The sequence below is a fragment of the Rhinoraja longicauda genome, chromosome 4, assembly GCF_053455715.1.
Source record: "Rhinoraja longicauda isolate Sanriku21f chromosome 4, sRhiLon1.1, whole genome shotgun sequence".
Classification (NCBI taxonomy): domain Eukaryota; kingdom Metazoa; phylum Chordata; class Chondrichthyes; order Rajiformes; family Arhynchobatidae; genus Rhinoraja; species Rhinoraja longicauda.
The window spans coordinates 44,442,402-44,467,658 of NC_135956.1; the positions used below are offsets into that span (position 1 = coordinate 44,442,402).

The 25,257-nt window shown below is 48.0% G+C and overlaps 1 protein-coding gene across 3 annotated transcripts in view; it reads left to right on the plus strand.

The window, feature by feature from the left end:
• Positions 1-25,257, plus strand: part of emc2 (ER membrane protein complex subunit 2) — a 181,866-nt gene that overhangs the window by 31,346 nt on the left and 125,263 nt on the right. Inside the window, exons 1-2 of one of the 3 annotated variants that reach the window (XM_078397623.1) lie at positions 5,558-5,689; positions 16,544-16,657. In XM_078397623.1, coding sequence (XP_078253749.1) covers positions 5,650-5,689; positions 16,544-16,657 — 154 coding nt within the window. In that variant the 5' untranslated portion in view covers positions 5,558-5,649. Of the gene's footprint in view, positions 1-5,557; positions 5,690-11,298; positions 11,420-16,543; positions 16,658-25,257 lie in introns of those variants that run through there. The other 2 variants (XM_078397622.1, XM_078397624.1) reach the window with 2 other exon arrangements.

A 25,257-nucleotide genomic window follows, 5' to 3' on the forward strand; every position in this document is an offset into this window, starting at 1 on the left:
TCATCACAGAATGGGAAGTGAAGAAAATTATCAAGATGACAGAAATAACAAGGGAGAGAGAGAAATTGGAGAACGAAAATCACAGAAAGGGCCATAAGACCAGCAGATGCGCCGTCGACAGAGGAATTGGGAGTAGGGGATAGGCTTTTTGCAGGAGACAGGGTGGGAAGAAGTGTAGTCCAGATAGCTGTGCGAGTCAGTGGGTTTATAATAGATGTCATACACTAGTCTGTCTACTGTGATGGAGATGGTGAGGTCCAGAAACGGGAGGGAGATGTCGGAGATAGTCCAAGTATATTTAAGGGCAGGATGGAAATTGGAAGTGAAGTGTATGAAGTCAGTGAGTTCTGCATCGGTACAAGAGGTAGCAACAATGTCTGAAGAAGGGTCTCGACCCGAAACATCACCCATTCCTTCTCTCCCGAGATGCTGCCTGACCTGCTGAGTTACTCCAGCATTTTGTGAATAAATCATTTGTACCAGCATCTGCAGTTATTTTCTTATGCAACAATGCAGTCGTTGATGTAGCGGAGGTAGAGTTCAGGGATGGGGACAATGTACGCCCGGAACAGGGATTGTTCGACAAAGAGGCAGGCATAGCTAGGGCCCACGCGAGTGCCCATAGCTATGCCTCTGGTTTTCGGGGATGGGGCCAGTGTACGTCCGGAACAGGGATTGTTCGACGTACCCGACAAAGAGGCAGGCATAGCTAGGGCCCATGCGAGTGCCCATAGCTATGCCTTTGGTTCGACATCTCCTTCCCGTTTCTGGACCTCACCATCTCCATCACAGGAGACAGACTAGTGACTGACATCTACTATAAACCCACTGACTCGCACAGCTATCTGGACTACACTTCTTCCCACCCTGTCTCCTGAAAAAAGTCTATCCCCTACTCCCAATTCCTCCGTCTACGCTGCATCTGCGCCCGGGATGAGGTGTTTCACACTAGGGCATCAGAGATGTCCTCATTCTTCAGGAAACGGGGCTTCCCCTCTTCCATTATAGATGAGGCTCTCACTCGGGTCTCTTCTACATTCCGCAGCTCTGCTCTTGCTCTCCCTCCAACGACAATGTGCACTTTAACCACATGTGATTTTTTCTATTATAAATTTATTTATCTTAGTCCTAAATCTCTGGCCCCATAGCATGAAACTGTGCCCCTTTAATCTGTACACCCCCACATGGGGAAACATCCCTCCTGCATCCAGACTGTGGAGCCCTGAAAGAACAGTGAACATTTTCACTGCCTCCTCGCGCCTCCTCCCACCACCTCTATTAATCTGAACGGTTCTGACTTGAAACGTCAACTATTTATATTCTCCAGAGATGCTGCCTGACCCGCTGAGTTACTTCAGCATTTTGTGTCTGCCCTGGTAACCTTTGACTTCCTTACTTATCAAAACTTGATTTGTGATTTCTTGATTAGTATGGGTGTCAGGGGTTATGGGGAGAAGGCAGAATGCAATTAGGTTGTGGGGGGAGTTATAGATCAGCCATGATTGAATGGCGATGTAGACCTGATGGGCCGAATGGCCTGATTCTATTCCTTTCACTTATGACTTGATAACCTTTAAAAAACAAATCTCTCACCACGTAAAATTATTCAAAGACCCCTTTTCCACTGCCAGATAACTAAGAGACATTAGTCAATGTTCTTTTGGCTGGATGTAGCACATTCTTCAAAAGAGCAAGGTCTAACACTGGCCCAACATGTCAGGTCATTGCTGTTTGTTTCCTGCATTTTAACAGGCTGTGCTTCAAAAGTTGTAAGAGATGCTTCAGAAATGCAGGTTTATCTCCTTTTTCTTTTTGTTTTGAAAGGTCCACGTTGCTCTGAATTGTATAATTCCCGATCCCGTCCACAAGTAGCTGTATCAGGAATAAAATGTTATTGTGTCAGGTTGAGATTCTTACAGCATGCTAGTATGACACCTAAAGTCTTTATCAGGTGATGTAAGCCCATACCAAATCCTCTGGTAGCTCTGCATGGAAAAGGCAATGTGGCTTGACCCTACATCATCGCATCAACCTTGCTGCAGAGGATAAGAGACACTATATTTCAACGAGGTAATTCAATCAAATGCATTTAATGGCTTCGTAAACCTTTCAAGCAAAATTTGATTGGTTTATGGGTCTCCACAGACCTGAGAAAATGAATCAAGATTTAAAAAGAGTTGCCAGACATGTGTTATTCTTTACAATATGTGGTCGGTTTCTCAAATGTTTCCATTAGCAGGAGTTGCATTGCATATGGAAGAAGTGGTGAGACATGAGAGAGGTGAGTCGGCTTTCATGGGATCCACCCCAAGTTATGATGTGGGAATTCCTGCTTGAATACTGCCATTTTTATTTATACTATAATGAGTTTATAATTGTTAATAACATTGTTATAATGTTAATAACATAGTTCAGTACAAAAACAGGCCCTTTGGCCCACAATGTCTGTGCCGAACATGATGCCAAGTTCATCACCTCTCCCTGCACATGATCTACATCTTCTCATTCCCTGGATATCTATGTGCCTATCAAAAAGAATCTTAAATGTCAGCATTATATCTTCCTTCACCACCATTCTGGGCAGGGTGTTCTAGGCACTCACCACTCTCTGTGCAAAAACTTCCCTGCACATCTCCTTTACTCTCCCATCTTAAAGCAATACCTGCTTGTATTTTGATATTTTCACCCCGGCAGTAAGGATTTGATTGTCCCCCTATCTATGCCTCACATAATTTTCTATACTCCACTCAGGTCTCCCCTCAATCTCTGAAGCTCTGGAGAATATGGTCTACATTTTCCACCCTCTCCTTATTCTAGCTATTCCAGGCAGCATTCTGGTAAATCTTGTCTGAACTTTTCCAAAGTCTCCACATCCTTTCTGTACCAGAGCGACCAAAACTGCACATAATTGCACACTGCACACAATGTTCAAGTGTTTTCTTGCAGTTTATTTAGTGTGGAGAGCTGCTATGTGCAGGAGGTTGAGAAGGTTGAGTAGGGATGTTGAGGATAGGTAACTGGAAGTGTTGCTAGGTGAGGCATGAGGCGAGGATGCTGACAGGGCATGGCATGTGAGGAACATGGACAGGTGTGAAGTGTGATGTGATGAAGTTGGTGTGTATAGATGAGATAAGATGAGGCAAGATAAGAAAACGTTGATGAGGGTGGCCAAGTGGAGTGATGGTCAGGAGAAGTGGTGTGGTGAGGAGAACAGGGATGGGTGGTGAAGGTGAGGAGGATAGGTATGATGTGTGAGGGACCAGTGGGAGAAGAGTGTGGACAGGTGCAGAGCGTGGACAGATGTTAAATGTGAACAAGTGCGGAGTGTGGGCAAATGCGGAGGGGACAGGTGCTGGGATTGGATAGGTGCCTGTCTGTTCAGGGGTAGAGGGTGGATGGGTGTAGAAAATAGACAGGTGCACAGAGTGGATATGTGAAGAGAGTGGTGAGGTGCAGAGAATGGATACGGTCGGAAAGTGGACAGGTGTAAGGTGTGAACAGGTGCGGAGAGTGGTTAGGTGCCAGGAATGTATTGGTACGAGCTGGGTGGCAAGGGCAGTGTGGACAGGTGCAGTGTGTGAACAGGTGTGAAACATGTGGGCATGTGCGGTGTGTGGACAGGTAGGATGTATGGTCAGGTGCAGCTGTTGTAGAGTATGGACAGGTACAGATTGGCATCAGGTATGGATAGCAAACAGGTGTGGAGTGTGGACAGGTATGGAGTGGGATCAGCTATGGAGTGTGGATGTGCGGACAGGTGTGGACGTGCGGACAGGTGTGGAGTGTGGACAGGTGCAAAGTGTGAAAAGGTGCCAGGTGTGATCAGTTGCAGAGTGTGAACTGATGTGGAGTGTGGACAGGTGCAGAGTGAAAACGGGTCCAGAGTAGGATCAGGTGTGGAATTTGATCAGGTGCGGTGCCGTGTAGATAGGTGTGGAGTGTGGACAGGTGCGTTGTGTGGGCGGGTGCCGAGTGTGTACTGGTGCAGAGAATGATCAGGTGCGGAGTGGGATCAGGTGCCGAGTAAGTACTGGTACAAAGATTGATCAGGTGTGGAGTGAGGACAGATGTGGAGTGTGGACAGGTGTAGAGGGTGATCAGGTGCCGAGTGTGGGCAAGTGCGGAGTTTGATCGGGCGATGAGCGTGGACAGGTGAGGAGTGTGCACAGGTGCAGAATTTGATCAGGTGTGGAGGTGGCCAATTGCAGAGGCCGTGGGGTGTGGAGAGTGGACGGGTGCATCCTTTCCCACCCAAACCATGCCCTCCTCTGGTACCTGTCCCTGCAACCACAGAAGATGCAATACCTGTCCCTGTACCTCCTCCCACAACTCCGTCCAAGGACCCCAACAGTCGTTTCAAATGAGGCAGAGGTTCACTTGCACCTTCTCCAACCTCACCTACTGTTTCTGCTGTTCTAGGTGTGGAATCCTATATATTGGTGTGACTAGCGCAGACTGGGTAATCGTTTTGCTGAATACCTTCGCTCAGTCCGCCTGGGCCTACATGAGCTCCCTGTTGCTAAACACTTTAACTCCCCCTCCCATTCTGACCTCTCTCTCCTCGTCCTCCTACACTGGCAGAGTGAGGCCAAATGCAAATTGGAGGAACAGCACCCCATATTTTACTTGGGCAGTTTACAACTCAGCTGTATGAATATTGATCTCTCTAATTTCAATTAACTCTTGCTTTCCCTCTCCCTCCCCACCCTAGTTCTCCGCCCAGTTTCACTATCCTCCTGATTAATTTTACTGTTTGTATGCCTCGTTGTCACCTTCCCCAAATCCAGCAAAGAATCATTGTACAGTGATTTATCACTGTTTGCTTTGATCTGTCCTTTTCTCACCTTACCCTTCCAAATCTCTAGTTTCTCCTCTCCCCTGACTCTGTCTGAAGAAGGGTCCCAATCCGAAACGTCACCCATTCCTTCTATCCAGAGATGCTGCCTGTCCTGTTGAGTAACTGCATTTTGTGTCCATCTGCGTAGAGTGGACCTGCGAGGAGCACGGGAGGGGAAGGTGGGTGCGAGGGGGGTGGGCGTGGAGGAGGTTGGGCTGGGTGGGGGGACAGGGCGAGCGTAAGGGAGGGGGGAAGGGGACTGGCGTGGAGGGAGGGTGTGCGAGGGGAGGGAGGTAGGGGGGGTGAGGGGGACCGGCGTGGGGGGAGGGAGACGGACAGGGAGGGGGGACTGGCTGGGAGGGGGGACTGGCGTGGAGGGGAATGGGCGTGGAGAGGAATGGGAGTGGAGGGAGGGCGACTGTCGTGGAGGGGGACAGGCGTGGTGGGATGGGGGAAGGGGAGGGGTATTGGCATGGTTGGAGGGTGGGCGGGGACGGCGAGGGGGAAGGATGAGGGGGGGAGGGGATGGGAGGGGGGGCAAGGGGGGAGGAGGAGGGTGAGGGGGGGTTGGGGGGATGAGGGAGAGGGTGAGGGGGGGTTGAGAGGGGGGGAACCGGCGAGGGGGCCACGCTTGGGTTTGGTTGCGTTGCGTTGCCTTGGCGATGACCATAGCCATGGGAATGGACCAATCCGCTGCCAAGACTCTTGCGGATCCCGCCCTCGGCCCCTGACGCCGATCCCATTGGCCGAGACGGTGAAGGGGCGTGGAGGGCAATGCGCGCGGCGTCGCCTCACGTGATCGAGTGGACAACATGGCGTCGGTCGCGGACATGTTCGATGTGACCTGGGAGGGTGAGTAGTTCCTTGGTTAGCGGTGTGGCTGCGGGATTACGGCCAGGCATGGAGTTACCGCTGCATCCCCGGTGGATGTTGGATCTTAACCGGTTAGCTTGGGAACGACGGGCCCGAGTTACCGGCGACCCAGTTGAGATGCTCAGATCCGAGGATGGGGTGGTAACGGTGGTTGCAAGGTCACCAGGGAATAGCGGCTGGTGGCCGGGGTGGGGGATAGATCTCAGAGTATATTGGTGTCACTTTTTTTAAAAAGCCGAGCTTTTGGCGTGGAGAAGCAGAGGTTACATGTGAAGTACCATCTGGCTGTCACAAGCTACTTCATGACAGTAGGAAAGGCTGTTCCAAGCCTCCAGTTCGGTGTTAGTGGTCGTGTAATTGGGACAACAGCGGAAGAAAGATCCAAGTGTCATGGGAGAGAAATATCGTGCTGCTTAAAATGAACAATAAAAGTATTCAAGAGGTCATGAGATTAAACTTGGTCAGGTTAGTCTGGCAGTTGTGCATCGACTTCCTAAAGATGATACAATTCCTTCCTTGGGTGAATTTGAGTGGATTATTCTCTAAAGTTTACCAACTTTATGATTTTTGTTTGGAACAAGTTGAATGTGAATTATTTTGTGGTGCCTTTTGCCAATGAGTATAGATTGGGCTGAAGAAGGGTCTTGACCCAAAATGTGTCCTATCCATGTTCTCCAGAGGTGCGGTCTGACCTGCTGAGTTAACCCAGCACTTTATGGCCCTTTGCTATGTGTTAATTGGCTACTACGTATCTTGTGTTGCACCAAGTACAAAGGTGCTCGGCCATAAAATACTTTGGGATGTCCCACAGAATATTAATTGTAACATGAGAGAAAATATATACAAAGGTGTTTCATTAAAATGTGTCAAAACATTTTGTTGTTTTATCGCTCCATATCTATATACTAAAACTCTTGTTTGTTATCTTGTTTGTGACTGAACTTCAGCGAAGACGGTACACGATAGCGTGACAAATTTAGGCCCACCTTACTCACCATTGTCACTTTAGTGATAATGCAAGTAGTTTTATTGAAATTGGTGTTATATTTTTAAAGTTATTCACATTTTAAAGTTTAAAAGGAGGGGAGGGGAGAGGAGGGGGGAGGACAGGGTACTGCACCAATGCAGGAGAGGTTTGGGCCCAACGGGTCCACTTTGTCTAGTTATGAATAAACAGAGCTGCAGATTGTGAACTATGGCCCTCAGATTTGATGCTCGATTTGTAGAGCATGTTGACAGTGATAAGTGCACAGAACCATTGATACTGTTGAGTGTGAGATCCATCTGCATGTGTGGTACATTGTTTTTAGCAGTTTTTGCTTCTATCTTGTAACACCTGGGACCCGAGTTGATCTTAACATCTGGTGTTGGATGGTGTGTGCACTTTTTCACAGGATGTTCTAGTTTTCTTCCACATCCCAGGATCTTGCTGGTAAATTAATAGGTGAAAAAATCAAAGGGTGTTAGTGGCCATCTGTGAGACAGTATAAGTTACAGAGATCCATGTAAATAATAATGTGAACAAAACAATTGGAAATGCTCTGTTGGGAGCCACTGTCCCATGTGGGTTGAATAGCCTCCTGTGTCAATACAAGTACAAGATTATGTAGTTTGTGCATGCTCTGTCAGTCTCCTCCATTATGTTTATAGACAAAGACCCATCATTTATTTATTTGCCTCTGTACTCCACAATTCGAGATTTGTAACAGAAAAAAATCACATGAGGTTAAAGTGCACATTGTCAGATTTTAATAAAGGCCATTTTTGTACATTTGGGTTTCACTGTGTAGAAACTACAGCAGTGTTTATACATAGTCCCCCCCATTTCAGGGTACCATAATGTTTTGGACACAGCAGTGTCATGTAAATGAAAGTGGTCATGTCTATTATTTTCTTGGATATCCTTTGCATGCAATGACTTCTTGAAGTCTGCAATTCATGAGCATCATCAGTTGTTGGGTGACTTCTCTGGTGATGCTCTGCCAGGCCTGTATTGCAGCCATCTTTAGCTTATGCTTGTTTTGGGGGCTAGTCCCCTTCAGTTTTCTCTTCCGCATATAAAAGCTGAATTGCTCAATTGGGTTCAGATCGGGTGATTGACTTGGCCACTCAAGAATTTACCATTTTTTAGCTTTGAAAAACTCCTTTGTTGCTTCAGCAGTATGTTTGGGATCATTGTCTTGCTGTAGAATGAACTACCAGCCAATGTGTTTTGAGGCATTTGTTTGAACTTGAGCAAATAGGATTTGTCAATACACATCAGAATTCATTATGCTACTACCATCAGCAGTTGTATCATCAATGAAGATAAGTGAGCCAGTACCTTCAGCAGTCATACATGGCCATAACACCCAGGCAATAACACCCTCACCACCATGTTTCAGAGATGAGGTGGTATGCTTTGGATCTTGGGCAGTTCCTCCATACTTTGCTCTTGCCATCACTCTGATATAAGTTAATCTTCGTCTCATCTGTCCGCAAGACCTTTTTCCAGAACTGTGGTAGCTCTTTTAAGTACTTCTTGGCAAACTGTAATCTGGCCATCCTATTTTTGCGGCTAACCAGTGGTTTGCATCTTGCAGTGTAGCCTCTGTATTTCTGTTCATGAAGTCTTCTGTGGACAGTGGTCATTGACAAATCCACACCCGAAGTGTTTCTGATCTGTCGGACAGGTGTTTGAGGATTTTTCTTTATTTTAGAGAGAATTCTTCTGTCATCAGCTGTGGAGGTCTTCCTTGGCCTGCCAGTCCCTTTGTGATCAGTAAGCTCACCAGTGCTCACTTTCTTCTTAATGATGTTCTAAACAGTTGATTTTGGTTAGTCTAAGGTTTGACTGATATCTCAAACAGTTTTATTCTTGTTTCTCAATCTCGTAATGGCTTCTTTGACTTTCATTGGCACAACTTTGGTGCTCATGTTGATGAACAGCAATAAAAGTTTCCAAAGGTGATGGAAAGACTGGAGGAAAGACAAGGTGCTGAGAGCTCTCTTATACCTGCATTGAGGAGGCAATTAAACTCAGCTGAGCAATTACAAACACCTGTGTTCCAAATATTATGGTGCCCTGAAATGGGGGGACTATGTATAACCACATCTGTTATTTCTGCATGGTGAAACCAAAATTTATAAAAAATACCCTTTAATAAAATCTGACATTGTGCATTTTAACCACATGTGATTTTTTTTCTATTACAAATCTCAAATTGTGGAGTACAGAGGCAAATAAATAAATGATGGGTCTTTGTCCCAAACATTATGGAGGGCACTGTATGTAGTGTGAAATTATTGTTTTATCTACATGGACTAAAATCACAGCAGTAGATTTGTTTAACGTGTTGGATAGTGTTAGTACTGATAACTAGTCATGCATTTTAAGCAACGTTCTGACTCCCAGAAGACTGAACAGTGTACTGATCTAAGAATGTGTAGGAAAAAAACTGCAGATGCTCGTATAAATCACAACTAGACAAAAATTGGTGGAGTAACTCAGCGGGTCAGACAGCATCTCTGGGGAGAAGGAATGGGTGATGTTTCGGGTCGACACCCTTCAGACTGATGTCAGGGGAGGGGGCGGGACAAAGAAAGGAAGTAGTAGGAGACAGGAAGACTAGTGGGAGAACTGGGAAGGGGGAGGGGATAGAGAGGGAAAGAGGAACTATCTGAAGTTAGAGAAGTCGATGTTCATACCGCTGGGGTGTAAATTGCCCAAGCAAAATATGAGATGCTGTTCCTCCAATTTGCGCTGGGCCTCACTCTGACAATGGAAGAGGCCCAGGACGGAAAGGTCAGATTGGGAATGGGAGGAGGAGTTGAAATGCTGAGTCTCCGGGAGATCAGGTTGGTTAAGGCGGACTGAGCAGAGGTGTTGAGCTAAACGATCTCGCCGATGTAGAGAACTGGACATCTGGAGCAGTGGATACAATAGATGAGGTTGGAGGAGGTGCATGTGAACCTCTGCCTCACCTGGAAAGATTGGTTGGGTCCTTGGATAGAGTCGAGGAAGGACGTAACGGGGCAGGTGTTACATCTCCTGTGGTTGAAGGGGAAGGTACCTGGGGAGGGGGTGGTTTGGGTGGGAAGGGACGAGTGGACCAGGGAGTTATGGAGGGAACGGTCTCTGCGGAAAGCAGAAAGAGGTGGAGATGGGAAGATGTGGCCAGTAGTGGGATCCTGTTGGAGGTGGCGGAAATGTTGGAGGATAATTTGTAGTACGCGACGGCTGATGGGTTGGAAGGCGAGGACAAGGGGGATTCTGTCCTTGTTACGAATGGGGAGAGGGGGAGCAAGAGCGGAGCTGTGGTATATAGAAGAGACCCTAATGAGAGTCTCATCTATAATGGAAGCGGGATCCCCCGTTTCCTAAAGAATGGGGACATCTCTGATGCCCCAGTATGGAACACCTCATTCTGGGCACAGATGCGGCGTAGACGGAATTGAGAGTAGGGGATAGAGCTTTTATAGGAAACCGGGTGGGAAGAAGTGTAGTCAAGATAGCTATGGGAGTCAGTAGGTTTGTAGTAGATGTCGGTCACTGGTCTGTCTCCTGTGATGGAGATGGTGAGATCCAGAAACGGTAGGGAGATGTCGGAGATGGTCCAAGTATATTCAAGAGCAGGAAGGAAATTTGGTGAAATTGATGAAGTCAGTGATTTCTGCATGGGTACAAGAGGTAGCACCAATGCAGTCGTCAGTGTAGCGGAGGTGGAGTTCGGGGATAGGGCCAGTGTACGCCTGGAACAGGGATTGTTCGACGTACCCTAAAAAGAAGCAGGCATAGTTAAGGCCCATGCGAGTGCCTATAGCTACACCTCGGATTTGAAGGAAGTGGGAGGAGTCAAAGGAGAAGTTGTTGAGGGTAAGAACCAGCTCTGCAAAGTGGAGGAGGGTATTGGTAGATGGAGATTGGTTGGTTCTGTGGTCGAGAAAGAAACGGAGGGCTTTAAGACCATCCTGGTAGGGGATGGAGCTGTAGAATGACTGGACATCCATAGTAAAGATGAGGGAGTGGGGGCCTGGAAAACGGAAGTGATTGAGAAGACAGAGAGCATGTGAGGTGTCTTGGACATAGGTAGGGAGGGATTGGACTAGGGGGGACAGGATGGAGTCAAGGTAGGTGGAAATTAATTCGGTGGGACATGAACAGGCAGAAACAATGGGTCTGCCAGGACAGTTCTATTTGTGGATTTTGGGGAGAAGGTAAAAATCCGTGTGGGGCTGGGGAACGATAAGGTTGGAGGCATTAGAGGGCAGAGAGCTGGAAGTGATGAGATCAGTGATGGTGTTAGAGATTAAGGCCTGGTGTTTGTCTGTGAGACCATGGTCCAAGGATAAGTAGGAGGAGATGTATCTCATATTTCGCTTGGGCAGTTTACACCCCAGCGGTATAAACATTGACTTCTCTAACTTCAGATAGTTCCTTTTTCCCTCTCTATCCCTTCCCAGTTCTCCCACTAGTCTTCCTGTCTCCTACTACTTCCTTTCTTTGTCCCGCCCCCTCCCCTGACATCAGTCTGAAAAAGGGTCTCGACCTGAAACGTCACCCATTCCTTCTTTCCAGAGATGCTGCCTGACCCGCTGAGTTACTCCAGCATTTTTTGTCTACTGATCTAAGGATGATTGTTTTAGAAAAGCTGAAACTGCACCAGGAATTATTTGGGCAAGTGGGCAAAAAGTTGCTCAAGAAGCAAATTTTGAAGAGTGGAAAAGCAGGTAAGTTTAGGGTAAGAATTCCACAGCTTTAGGCCCAGGCAGTAAGAGGGGCGATCACCAGTAATGAAGTGGTGACAATAACTAATGTGCTTCTGGGCTGAATTGGATGATGAATTGTGAATGGGGATGGGATGCATGAAAGGGGAGCAGTCAGTCAACCCTTGTAATGAAATCCAAAGCCGTCTGAAAAGTTGCTTTCACTAAAAAAATAGTTATCTTGAGCTGTTGATTATTCCACTTTTCCCATCCAGTCTTTGTACAAAATTGACTTGCTGCTTGTGTTACCTGTAAACTGGACAGACAGTCTCCAGCAATACCGAGGGAGTGCTGTATTGTTGCAAATGCCTTATTTCAAAAGAAACAATTTGCTACACTTGCCCACCTTGGAAATGTTAAATTACCATGGAGCTTTGATGAAGAGAAGGATGGTCTTTTTGGCATCCTGGACAATATCTATCACTCAGTCAACAAAACGAATCAGTCTGAAGAAGGGTCTCGACCCGAAACGTCACCCATTCCTACTCTCCAGAGACGGTGCATGGCCTGCTGAGTTACTCCAGCATTTTTTGTCTAAAACAAATTAGCTGGTCATTTCAAAATTAATGAATCTGCTATGCACAAACTGCAGTTTTTTACACGAAACAGCAGTGACTATATTTCAAAGAGTTCAACTTTAGAGATACAGTGTGGAAACAAGCTCTTTGGCCCACCAAGTTGGCGCTGATGAGCGATTATCCTATTCACTCGAGATATCCTACACACAAAAGCTTATCACTTTACCTCGGTACATGTGACAATAAACATGACTGACACACTAGGGACATTTTACAATTTTACCGAAGCCAATTAACCTGCAAACCTGCACATCTTTGGAGTGTAGGAGGAAACTGAGCACCTGGAGAAATCCCACACAGCCACAGGGAGAACAAACAAACTGTACAGACAGTACCCGTAGTCAGGATCAAACCTGGGTCTCTGGCGCTGTCAGGCAGTAACTCTACCGTCGCGCCACTGTGCCTCCCTGACCATAAGGTGCTCTGGGCCAATGTGAAATTCTTTTACTCATGGTGCTGGCAACATCTGTTTTCCAGAGTGGGTGATGGGATTGATTGCTGAGTAATGTAAGAACATAACTGCAGATGCTGGTACAAATCGAAGGTATTTATTCACAAAATGCTGGAGTAACCCAGCAGGTCAGGCAGCATCTCAGGAGAGAAGGAATGGGTGGCGTTTCGGGTCGAGACCCTTCTTCAGACTGATGTCAGGGGGACGGGATTGATTGCTGAGAGACTATTTGGGCTGGATAGTCATCTCCTCCTGCCACCATTCTGTGGTTGTAGTTCAAACGAGATACTTAAATATTTACATACAACTGACGTGAAGACCCTCCTGATTATCCTTTGTGGCAAAATAGAGTGTAGCTGTGTCTACTTGGGTAGTTGCATTCCTTATCCGGGTATCTACTGCATTCAGTACATTAAGTAGTCATTCCAACTATTTTGTTTCAATATCTCCTACCGTGATTCCCCTACTCGTGCATCTGCAATCGTAAAATACTTTAACACGAATCATACTTCACCTTGTGAATTTGAACATTTAGTTAAAAAGTGCTAGATTTATTCTGAAATTATGGATTCTGCGAGAATATAATCTTACAGAAATGTTACTGTTTACACTTGTCCATTGGATTGAATAGATGTCAGCACTTGCACAATGTGCAATGAATCTGAAACGAAGAATTACGCAGATGTTGCCAGGGCTAGACCGTGCTGAGCTACAGGGAGAGGTTGAGTAGGCTGGGACTCGGTTCCCTGGAGCACAGGAGGATGAGGGGTAATCTTATAGAGGTGTATGAAGGTGAAGGGGAAAAGGTTTAATAGGAATCTGAAGGGTAACTTTTTCATTCAAAGGGTGGTGAGTGTATGGAACAAGCTGCCAGAGGAGGTGGTTGAGGCAGGGACTATTCCAATGTTTAAGGAACAGTTAAGGAAAAGATAGACAGGTACATGGATCGGATAGATTTGGTGGGATTTAGGCCAAACGCATGCAGGTGGGATTAATGTAGCTGGGACATGCTGGCCGGTGTTGGCAAGTTGGCTTGATGGGCCTGTTTCCACACTCTATTACTCTATGACATCTTAGAAGGCTTAACAGTTCTGGCATCCCAGAACCACCCCCCTCACCACCTGCTTTTAGAATAGAATAGAATAGCCTTTGTTGTCATCCAACAACATGTTTTTGGACGAAATTACGTTACCCACAGTCAACAATGAGAGGCAATAAAAAAGAAAGCAATAAAACACACAATCACAAAAACCAACATAAAACAAAAAAATATCCTTTACAGTGTGTCTCCTCCAGTCACTTCCTCACTGTGATAGAAGGCCAGAATGTCTACTTGCTTCCCTGCCGTCTTCTCCCGCCGTCAGGCAGTCGAAATTGCTATGTCGGGGCAGTCGGGGCTCCCGACATTGAAGACCCTGCCGGGCGGTGGAATATCCCGCGGCCTATCCCAGGCTACGCCGGATGGTGAAAGGTCTGCAGTGGGCCAACCTAAGCCCTGCGATTCGGGGCGGACGAAGACGCTGCCGGAGCTACCGAAGTCGGCCCCCACCCAGGGACCTGCGACGTCCACAGGGCCCGCGGCCGAAGCCTCCAGAGCTTCCGAAGGCGAGTCGCAGCCGCACTTGCAGTGCTACCACAGCCTCCGAAGACAGCCAACTCCGCAGGTGGTGAGTGCAGTCCGGTCCGCGGGCTCGGCGAACCAGAGCCCCAGGTGGTGCCATCTGGAGACGCCAGCTCCAGGTATTTGACTGATGGTAAGCCGCAGCGTGAATGGAGACACGACCCAGAAAAAAAGACGGGTCTCCATTCGGAAGAGACAATTTTTATAGTTCCATCGTCTTACACGTATTCTAACCCTCCATCAAACAATCGTAGCGCCACTAATATCAAACTCGTGTATAAAACTGGTAGGAATACACTTATTGCATGTTATACATTTCCTTTCTGCCCCCAACTGACACTCTTTCTTCTCCACCAAATTGCTCTGCTGCCTCTAACATATCGTGTAAGGGCTGAATCAAACTCTGTCTGCAAATTCCTAGCTCTCCAAATAGCGACGTGGTTGATCACGCTATGGAACCTCTACAACCCACCTCCACTAGACATGCATTTGCTTTCCATCTTCGCTGGTCAACCTCTGCTGCCAAATATACATATCTACTCTTTTTCAATAGTCAATAGTCAATTTATTTGTCACATACACATAAATGTGCAGTGAAGTGAAAAATTACCCACAGTTCAACAATAAGACCAGTAAAAATAAGCAATAAAAATATGCAATAACACATACAATCATAAACCAACACCAAACAAAAGAAACATCCATCACAGTGAGTCTCCTCCAGTCACCTCCTCACTGTGATGGAAGGCCAGAATGTATTTTTCTCTTCCCCTGCCGTCTTCTCCCGAACTTGCCACGTCGGGGCGGTCGGGGCTCCCGACATTGAAGCGCAGCGCCGGACGGTGAAAGGTCCGCAGCGTGCCGACCCCCTTTCATAAACCTTAGCTACTGAGTTCTCCCTAGGCACTGTCAGTTCTATAAAATATGCTATCTGCTAACCAACTGACCATAACACTACATCTGGCCTCAAACTAGTATTAATTATTTTCTGCAGAACAACAGGTTTTCCTCCCAAGTCTACCTGCATTTCGCAATCATTGGGTCCCCTTAGCTGGCCTAGCTCATGCCTGTTTGAGAAAGTTCATACTCTTCCTTTCTCTCCCTCACAGACAAAATGAAGCGCGACACTCACAGTCCTATTGCACATTGAATTCAACTGTGCTCTCGTCTCAATTGCTGGAGCGATACAATTCAAGACCTGGTTATACCACCAAATATGCCAACCTTGAGAAAGGTGTCTTGCAAAATATGGCTCAATGTTGCCACCTCTGAACACAGGGGAAGCGCTGGGTCTCCACCTACCCACTGAGGTTCTGGAGTGATGGTAGCATATCATAAATAGTCCCGATGAGGAAATTGACGTGTCTGCCTCCACCCATGCACCACACATCCCTCCAGCTAAACCTTTTCTACATTTTTGTCCGAGCTTTTTACACTGTCCGTGCTTAACCTGAGCCAATGCCCTTATACATCCCACTGCTTCCTCTTGACAATGTACCTGCTCCACAACCAATTTCCTTCTCTCTGTTGGACCTGCCTTACTCCACGCTGATTTTCCTGTGCTAAGCCTTAGGCCTCCTTTCCGATGCTGCACCCTACCAACAATGTTTGCCTCAGAGGTGCCTGTGCTTCCCGTACTGCCTGCCGAGTTCCGCTTCTTCCCTCAAGTTACATTTGGCACGAGAAATACATCAGTTGCTCCTTTGTTACTGTGATATATCTTGAAACTCCTCCAAAGCACTGTGGGGATATCTTCATGCAATCTGTGGTTCAAAGTGGAAGTTCATCACCACCTTGAGGATACCTAGTAATGGGCAGTTAATGTTGGTATACGCATTATCTGTCAACAAATAACATATTGGTAAGCCTGGACTATAGTGATTCTCAGCCTATTGAACAATAATTGCTTTTTTTAATTGGTATCTTTCCATTGTAGTTGGGCTGAGATTGAGGATGTATGGGAAAAGGTACAGTAGGGTTAAGGCTCTGTTATGCTGTAAATTGTATTTTTGTGACAATGATTATAACTTGGGTTTTATCTCAGTTTGTAAAACGTGCCTTGCTGTTTGCAAGGTAAAGAATGAGAAGTACCTCGGCTGTGAAATGTTGGAGCGCCTACCATAGGGAATTGGGTCAAGAGGGAACTGCAGTGAGAAAGTTGTCATTTTCAATTCATTACACATATTCAGATCTCCAAAGACCTTAGTCAAATAGATTTTACAACATGCAATAATAGACAACAGGTGCAGGAGTAGGCCATTCGGCCCTTCGAGCCAGCACCACCATTCAATGTGATCATGGCTGATCATTCTCAATCAGTACCCCGTTCCTGCCTTCTCCCCATACCCCCTGACTCCGCTATCCTTAAGAGCTCTATCTAGCTCCCTCTTGAATGCATTCAGAGAATAAGTCTGCCTTCCTCTGCTTTTTATTTCCAGAAATGCGTGACAAGTTGAGGAAATGGCGAGATGAGAACTACCGGAACAGTGACCAGATTGTAGATGTTGGTGAAGAATTAATAAATGACTATGCTTCAAAACTTGGTGATGACAGTGAGTATAATATTATTTGTGGGATGGGGTCGGGAGTAGAAAGAATCACAATGCAGAGTGATATTTTTTCCAAATTGGTAAAAGTTACATGGCATTGAAAAGGCTAGTTTTTCTGTACATTATGATGTGTACTGAAATTCTGCATTTCACTTGATGGAGGATTAAATCTTGTATTTTTGGCGAGTGTCCTTATTTGATGATCGTAGACCCATCCTCAAATACCTATTGTTTAAATTTCCCTTGTGATTTTCAAAAAAATACTGTGAACTATATGTGTTGGCCCATAAGGAATGGCAGTGGAGCAAATAAAATATTAGTTTCCATTGGTGACTAGAGAAGACAGATTTAAGACAATTAGGAAAAGATCCAAGGGGTAGTGAGGAGAGCATTTTATTTAATTTAGTGAGTTGTTGAAAGAGAATTGGAAAGAAAGACATTGTCGGTCTGTGGGGAGAGATTATGGGAGTCAGATGCAAAATAAAATAGTCTTGGTGGTGATGACTATAGAACTACTAGATTGTAGTATTTTTAAAAAGGAAAACCCATTTAGTTTCCTTTTATACCCCGAGGATGGAATTTGCTGACCTTGCCTCCCTTGAAATGGCACACCAATTCACAATTGATTCACAAGTGGGGATGGGCAGTAAATTATTGCCTTTTCAACAATACCCCACAACCTGAAAAATGAATGGATAACACAAAATTGCTAAAGTTGTACAGATGAGATGGTGTAGATGCAATGAGTTGTATATATTGTATACCAGGTTGTAGCAGGTTTCAAAATTTAAAAAGAAAATTCTGAAAAAAGACGCACATTCCTTTATCTCTATCTCGCTTTTGCACTCACTTTTGGAAATTTGTACGCCAAATTTACAAGGGTTATCAAGAACAATGCTATCTTCACCTCATAGATTTGACTATTTGTCCTTTGGGATTTTTTTCTGAATCATTTTGTAAATAGAATTGTGATCAAAAATGTTAGCTTCTTAAGTATAAATGATTGAACAGCACTGATTTCTCCAGGAACATGGGATGTACTGTCCATGTTCAGAATTTGAAATGCAGCATTATTGTGTGGATGGAAGTTTTAGTGGAGACTGCTTGAGATTTCATTAAATGCCACAGAGGATCTGTCCTTTCCATCTGTTTCACTGGGAAAGAACTGAAACTTTCCTCATATTTTTTATAATCTCAGTAGGTCCCAAAGCACTCTTGCACTTTAGAAATACTTTTGAAGTGCAGCCAGTCATATGTAAGAATTGTGATAGCTAGTTTGCACATAGCAATCTGCCACAAAGGGCATCTGTTTTAGTGATGTCTGTTGGACAATGAATATCGATAAAGCCATCAAGGAAAACTTTTCTCCTTTTCAAATTATATTTACTTGCAATGACAGACACTTCCTTGGTTTAATACCTACAATGAAAACAAGCGGGATATAAAGGTAGTAATTGAGACCATCCTGTGTGCTACTGTGTATGTATCAACATTTGTTGATCTGTTGGGCTTGACACTCTTTAATTCTTTGTTATTATTTTTTTTTAATGTATGTAAATTAACTCAGCTTTGAAACTCAACTTGCATGAAAGAGTGAAAGTTAAATGTCCAAATCCTAAATTTGGACACACAGTAAAAGCCCAACAAGAGGAAATTTGTCCGTGCAATGACATTACTTAATCATCTGGAACTTAATTTTCGCCCATCTTTTATCGGTGAAATAATTGTTTTCTAGTGATTTTTTGTATCTGCACAAGCAAACTTCCCAGCTGGATACCAATTTTCCTTTTGAGTCCACAATTTGATATCTTGCACCACAATTAAATCAAACGGGGCTGTTATAGGCTTCCAAGGATCTTAAAAACATAGAAAATAGGTGCAGGAGTGGGCCATTCGGCCCTTCGAGCCAGCACCGCCATTCAATATGATTATGGCTGATCATCCAAAATCAGTAACCCGTTCTGGCTTTTTCCACTTATCCCTTGATTCCGTTAGCCCTAAGAAATAAATCTAACTCTCTTGAAAACATCCAGTGAATTGGCCTCCACTGCCTTCTGTGGCAGAGAATTCCACAGACTCGCAAATCTCTGGGTGAAAATGTTTTTCCTCATCACAGTCCTAAGTGGCCAACCCCTTATTCTTAAACTGGGACCCCTGGTTCTGGACTCCCCCAACATCGTGAACAATTTTCCTGCATCTGCCCTGTCCAATGCGGATGACACAAAGCTGGGTGGCAGTGTAAACTGTGAAGAGGATGTTAGGAGGTTGCAGGGTGACCTGGACAGGTTGAGTGAGTGGGCAGATGCGTGGCAGATGCAGTATAATATAGATAAATGTGAGGTTATCCACTTTGGCGGCAGAAACAGGGAGGCAGATTATTATCTCAATGGAGCTAGGTTAGGTAAGGGGGAGGTGCAGCGAGACCTGGGTGTCCTTGTACACCAGTCATTGAAAGTTGGCGTGCAGGTACAGCAGGCAGTGAAGAACTAATGGAATGTTGACCTTCATAACAAGAGGATTTCAGTACAGGAGTAAAGAGGTTCTTCTGCAGTTGTATAGGCCCCTGGTAAGACCACATCTGAAGTATTGTGTACAGTTATTGTGTACAGTTTTGGTCTCCCAATTTGAGGAAGGACATCCTTGTAATTGAGGCAGTGCAGCGTAGGTTCACGAGATTGATCCCTGAGATGGCGGGACTGACATATGAGGAAAGATTGAAAAGACTAGGCTTGTACTCACTGGAGTTTAGAAGGATGAGAGGGGATCTTATAGAAACATATAAAATTATAAAAGGTCTGGACAAGCAAGATGCAGGAAACATTTTCCCAATGTTGGGCGAGTCCAGAACCAGGGGCCACAGTCTTCGAATAAAGGGGAAGCTGTAGGGACATAGGGATTGGCCAGGTAATAGAACCCTCGGATTGGGTTACGGTCACGGGGTGAGGAAGCGCGGGGTATTTAAATGCTTGGCGCCAAACGTTAGATTAGAGATTAGATTAGTGAGTGAAGTTAGTGTTCGTCCAGAAAGAAGTCTGTTGCGTTTGTTACGGGTTTTATACCAATAAAGTATTTGGATAATACCACTCGTCTGGACTCACTACATTGGTGACCTCGAACGTAGGAAGAAAGCAGCAGCATGTCGCAAGCGGGCGAAATCCATCTACCGCCGTTCTGGGCCCATCAGCCGCACCTGTGGTTTGTGCAGGCAGAATCACAGTTCCATCTTAAAAAGGTGGAGGAAGACCAGGAGACGTACCACCACCTGGTGAGCTGTCTGCAGGCGGAGGTGGCTGCGCGAGTCAGCCGATACCTGACCAGTCCACCCCAAACGGACCAGTACGTGGGGCTCAAGAAGCTCCTGCTGCGGACCTTCGGCTGGGCCCAGAGCCAGCGGGCTCTGAAGCTCCTCCATTTGCCAGACCTGGGGCAGCGGCTGCCGTCGGAGCTGATGTCCGAGATGCTGGCTTTGGCGGGCGACCATCAGCCGTGCATGATATTCGAAGCGGCCTTTCGGGAGAAGCTACCTGGGGACGTCAGGTTGGTGTTGGCAGACGTCCCTTTTGAAGATCCGGTAGCGTTCGCCGAGAAGGCCGACACGCTCGTGAGGGAACGCAACGCCCGAGACGGCTCCGTTAACCGGGTCTCGAGGCCCAGCGGCAGTCGGGGGTGCGGCCGGGAGAGCGACGCATCGGCCGCTATTGTGCAGCCGGCCCGCCAAGAGAGGGCGGCGGCGCCTGTTCATTGGCAGCGGGCTCGACCAACAGAGCCGGATAGGCGTGGCTGGTGCTCTTTCCATCAGCGGTGGGGCAGCGAGGCACGAAGCTGTAGATCCCCGTGTTCGTTTCCGGGAAACGCCTGGGCCGATCGACTGTAGAGGCAGTCTCGGTTGGCCGTAACCACCGCCTCTACGCTACAGATCAGAGTACCGGGATCGTTTTCCTAGTGGATACGGGAGCGGTCGTAAGTATTGTGCCCCCCTATGACTGTGAAGTTCGAGTGGGGGAAAAGGGCCCGCCCCTAATTGCAGTGAATGGTAGCACCATCCGTACATACGGTAAAAGGACCATGTCCCTGTCCTTCGAGTCCAGGACTTACCGTTGGGAATTCATCGTTGCGGATGTGGGCCAGGCCATATTGGGGGCAGATTTCCTATGGGCGTTTTCCTTGGTCGCAGACGTCCGAGGGAGGGGCCCACAACCCTCGGCTGATGTACGGCCTCGGGGTACTGGGCCAGAGGCTTCTACAAGCGCCGCCCCACCCAGCCTAGTTATCCAGTCCATTACCACGGCTCCCGGTCAGTTCGATGCGGTCCTGGCCGACTTCCCGCAGCTCCTCTTCCAGCGTTTTGATTCACCTTCGGAGAAGCACGGGGTCGTCCATTTCATTCCAACCGAAGGGCCGCCGGTTTTTGCCCGGGCACGGCGCCTCCCACCCGACAAGCTGGCCAGGGCGCGAGAGGAGTTCCTAAACTTGGAGAGGTTGGGAATTATTCGGCCTTCGAGTAGTCCGTGGGCCTCCCCCTTGCACATGGTTTCCAAAGCATCTGGGGGGTGGAGACCATGTGGTGACTTCCGTCGACTCAACGCGGCAACACGGCCGGACCGCTATCCGATTTCACACATTCAGGACTTTTCAGCTAGCCTGGAGGGGGCGACAATATTTTCAAAAATTGATTTGGTGCGGGGATACCATCAGATCCCGGTCCACCCGCCGGACATTCCGAAAACAGCGACCATCACCCCGTTCGGACTGTTTGAGTGGTTGCGTATGCCTTTCGGCCTTAAAAATGCAGCTCAGGCATTCCAGCGTTTGATGGACCGGGTGGGTCGAGGGTTGCCGTTTGTCTTTATTTATCTAGACGATATTTTGATTGCCAGCCGTTCGGTCCAGGAGCACTTGGTCCACCTCCGCACGGTGTTCCAGAGGCTGCAAGACCATGGCCTGATTCTCCATCCGGACAAGTGCCAATTCGGCCTGTCCGCGGTGGATTTTTTGGGTCACCGGGTTACTCCGGCCGGTGCCACTCCTTTACCAGCTAAGGTGGACGCGGTCCGCTCTTTCCCCCGCCCGACTACCATCAAGGGCTTGCAGGAGTTCGTGGGCATGGTCAATTTCTATCATCGGTTCGTGCCTGCAGCAGCTCGGGTTATGCGCCCCCTTTTTCAATGTCTCGCAGGTAACCCCGCGGAGTTGGTATGGTCCGTAGCTGCGGAGACGGCTTTTGTTGCGGTCAAACAGGCTCTCGCCAACGCCACCATGCTGGTGCACCCGCGCTCCTCCGCCCCCACAGCTCTGACGGTGGACGCCTCAGACGTGGCGGTGGGTGGGGTTTTGGAGCAGCAGGTCAATGTTAATTGGCAGCCTCTGGCGTTTTTCAGCAGGCAGCTCTCTCTCTCTCGAGCGGAGCTCAAGTACAGTGCGTTCGATAGAGAGCTCCTGGCCCTTTATTTAGCAGTCCGCCACTTCCGTTATTTTTTAGAAGGCCGTTCTTTCGTGGCCTACACGGATCACAAACCTTTGACATTCGCTTTTGCTAAGGTTTCTGATCCGTGGTCGGCTCGCCAGCAGCGGCACCTAACCCTCATTTCGGAGTTTTGACCGATGTCCGTCATATTGCGGGTAGGCTGAATGCCGTTGCTGATGCCCTGTCCCGGCCGGCCATTCCCTCCGTAGCCGTGGTTGGTAAACATGTGGATTTCCAGGAGCTAGCGGAGGCTCAGCGCCTGGAAGGAACTGCCGCGGTGTACGCCTCCACAACCTCGGGACTGCGTTTAGAGCAGGTGGCGTGTGGCCCCACAGGGTCAAGTTGTGGTGCGACGTTACTCTCCCACGCTCTCGCCCGGTGGTGCCTGCCACTCTGCGGCGCAAGGTTTTTGAGGCCATTCATGGCCTGGCACATCCCTCCATCAGGGCGACTTCAGCCATGGTGGCTGACCGGTTTGTCTGGCATGGCCTGCGAAAGCAGGTGGCAGCCTGGGCAGGCGCCTGCATTCCGTGCCAGACCTCCAAAGTCCATCGTCATGTCCAGCCCCCATACCAGAGATTCGAGGTTCCCCCCGCCCGTTTTTTCCACATCCATGTGGATTTGGTGGGTCCATTGCCCTATTCTAGGGGTTACACTCATCTACTGACGGTGGTTGATCGGTTCACTCGTTGGCCGGAGGCGCTCCCGTTGTCGGACACCTCGGCGGCCTCCTGTGCACGGGCCCTGGCGTTGCATTGGGTGGCTCGTTTCGGGGTCCCGGCTATCATCACTACAGATCGGGGAGCCCAGTTCACCTCGTCTCTCTGGGCCGCGCTGGCGCAGCTGTATGGTGCTCGATTACAGCAGACCACCGCCTATCATCCCCAAGCCAACGGGATGGTTGAGCGTTTCCATCGGCAGCTGAAGGCGTCCCTCTGTGCTCGCCTGACTGGCTACGATTGGGCTGACCAGCTGCCTTGGGTCCTCCTCGGCATCCGTACGGCCCCGCGGGCTGAGCTGGGCACATCTTCGGCCGAGCTCGTCTACGGTTCGCCCCTGCGGGTGCCGGGTGACATTCTCCTTTCCACTCCCGCCTTGCCGCCATCCGTCACGTCAGTCTTGGGCTCCCTCCGGGAACGGGTGGGTTCTCTGGCTCCAGTCCCCACCTCTAGTCACGGAAGCACAGCAGTTCACGTTCCTTCGGAATTGCCGAGCTGTGATTTTGTGTTTCTTCGGAAAGATTGCCACCGCCCCCCTCCAGCCGGTTTACCAGGGCCCGTTCCAGGTGCTCAAAAGAGGGACTGTAACCTTCACCTTGCAGGTAGGAAATCGTCAGGAGCTGGTTTCAGTGTCCCGTCTCAAGCCGGCTAATTTAGACCAGGACCTCCCCGTGTCGGTGGCTCAGCCGCCGCGCCGGGGCCGGCCTGTGGTGGCTCGACTGGTCCCGCCAGCGACGCCCAGTTTACCACCTCTTGGGCCTCCGCCGCCTATGGTTGGGCCCGGGCTGCCGTTGTTCATCAAGTGCCCCCCGTCACCTGCACCCTCCGCTCCAGTGGACCCCCCATCGCCTCCAGCGGCGGCGTCCACCCCGCCTCCTGTCACGCTGGGGGTATCGGTTTCCCCCATCCGTACACGTTCTGGGCGGGAGGTTCGGCCGCCCGTGAGGTATGGTTTCGAGGGTTCTGGGGGGGGGGTCATGTAGGGACATAGGGATTGGCCAGGTAATAGAACCCTCGGATTGGGTTACGGTCACGGGGTGAGGAAGCGCGGGGTATTTAAATGCTTGGCGCCAAACGTTAGATTAGAGATTAGATTAGTGAGTGAAGTTAGTGTTCGTCCAGAAAGAAGTCTGTTGCGTTTGTTACGGGTTTTATACCAATAAAGTATTTGGATAATACCACTCGTCTGGACTCACTACAAAGCCATTTAAAACTGAGGTGAGAAAAAACTTTTTCACCCAGAGTGTTGTGAATTTGTGGAATTCTCTGCCACAGAGGGCTGTGGAAGCCAAATCACTGGATGGATTTAAGAGAGAGTTAGATAGAGCTCTAGGGGCTAGTGGAATCAAGGGATATGGGGAGAAGGCAGGCACGGGGTATTGATTGGGGACGATCAGCCATGATCACAATGAATGGCGGTGCTGGCTCGAAGGGCTGAATGGCCTCCTCCTGCACTTATTTTCTATGTCTATGTCTAATCCTCTTAAGAATTTTATATGTTTCCACTATAAGATCCCCTCTCATCCTGAATTCCAGCGAATACAAGCCCATCGACCCATTCTGTCATCATTCGTCAGTCCTGCCATCCCGGGAATTAACTTAGTGAACTTATGCTGCACACCCTCAATAGCAATAATGTCCTTCCTCAAATTAGGAGACCAAAATTGCACACAATACTCCTGGTGCAGTCTCATCAGGGTGCTGTACAACTGCAGTAGGACCTCCTTGCTCCTAAACTTAAATCCTCTTGCAATGAAGGCCAACATGCCATTGGCTTTCTTTACTGCCGACTGTACCTGCATGTTTACTTTCAGTGACTGATGTACAAGCACACCCAGGTCTCATTGCACCTCCCCTTCTCCTAATCTGACACCCTTCAGATAATAATCTGCCTTCCTGTTCTTGCAAACAAAGTGGATAACCTCACATTTATTCTGTGCTGAACAGCTTGCTGAGGTATTTACAAGGATCTTCAATCTGTCTCTATCTCTGGCAATGGTCCCAAAGTGCCTAAAGTCAGCCACCTTAGTGCCGGTGCCAAAAATAGCTACCATCAGCAATCTGAACGACTACCGTCCAGTTGCCCTCACACCAATAGTAATGAAGTGCTTTGAAAGGGTGGTCCTCTCCCACATCAAAGCCATCACCCCTGCCTCACTGGACTCGTATCAGTATGCTTACAGAACTAATAGATCCACAGAGGACGCCATCTCTCTGGCTCTTCATACTGTCCTGACTCACCTGGAGAGACAGGGTACATACGTGAGGATGCTATTTAGAGACTATAGCTCTGCCTTCAATACTGTCATCCCTACCAAGCTCACCTCCAAACTCCACCAGCTAGGCCTCAGCTCGTCACTATGCAATTGGATTCTGAATTTCCTGTCGGAGCGCCCTTAGGCATTGAGACTGGGCCTCCA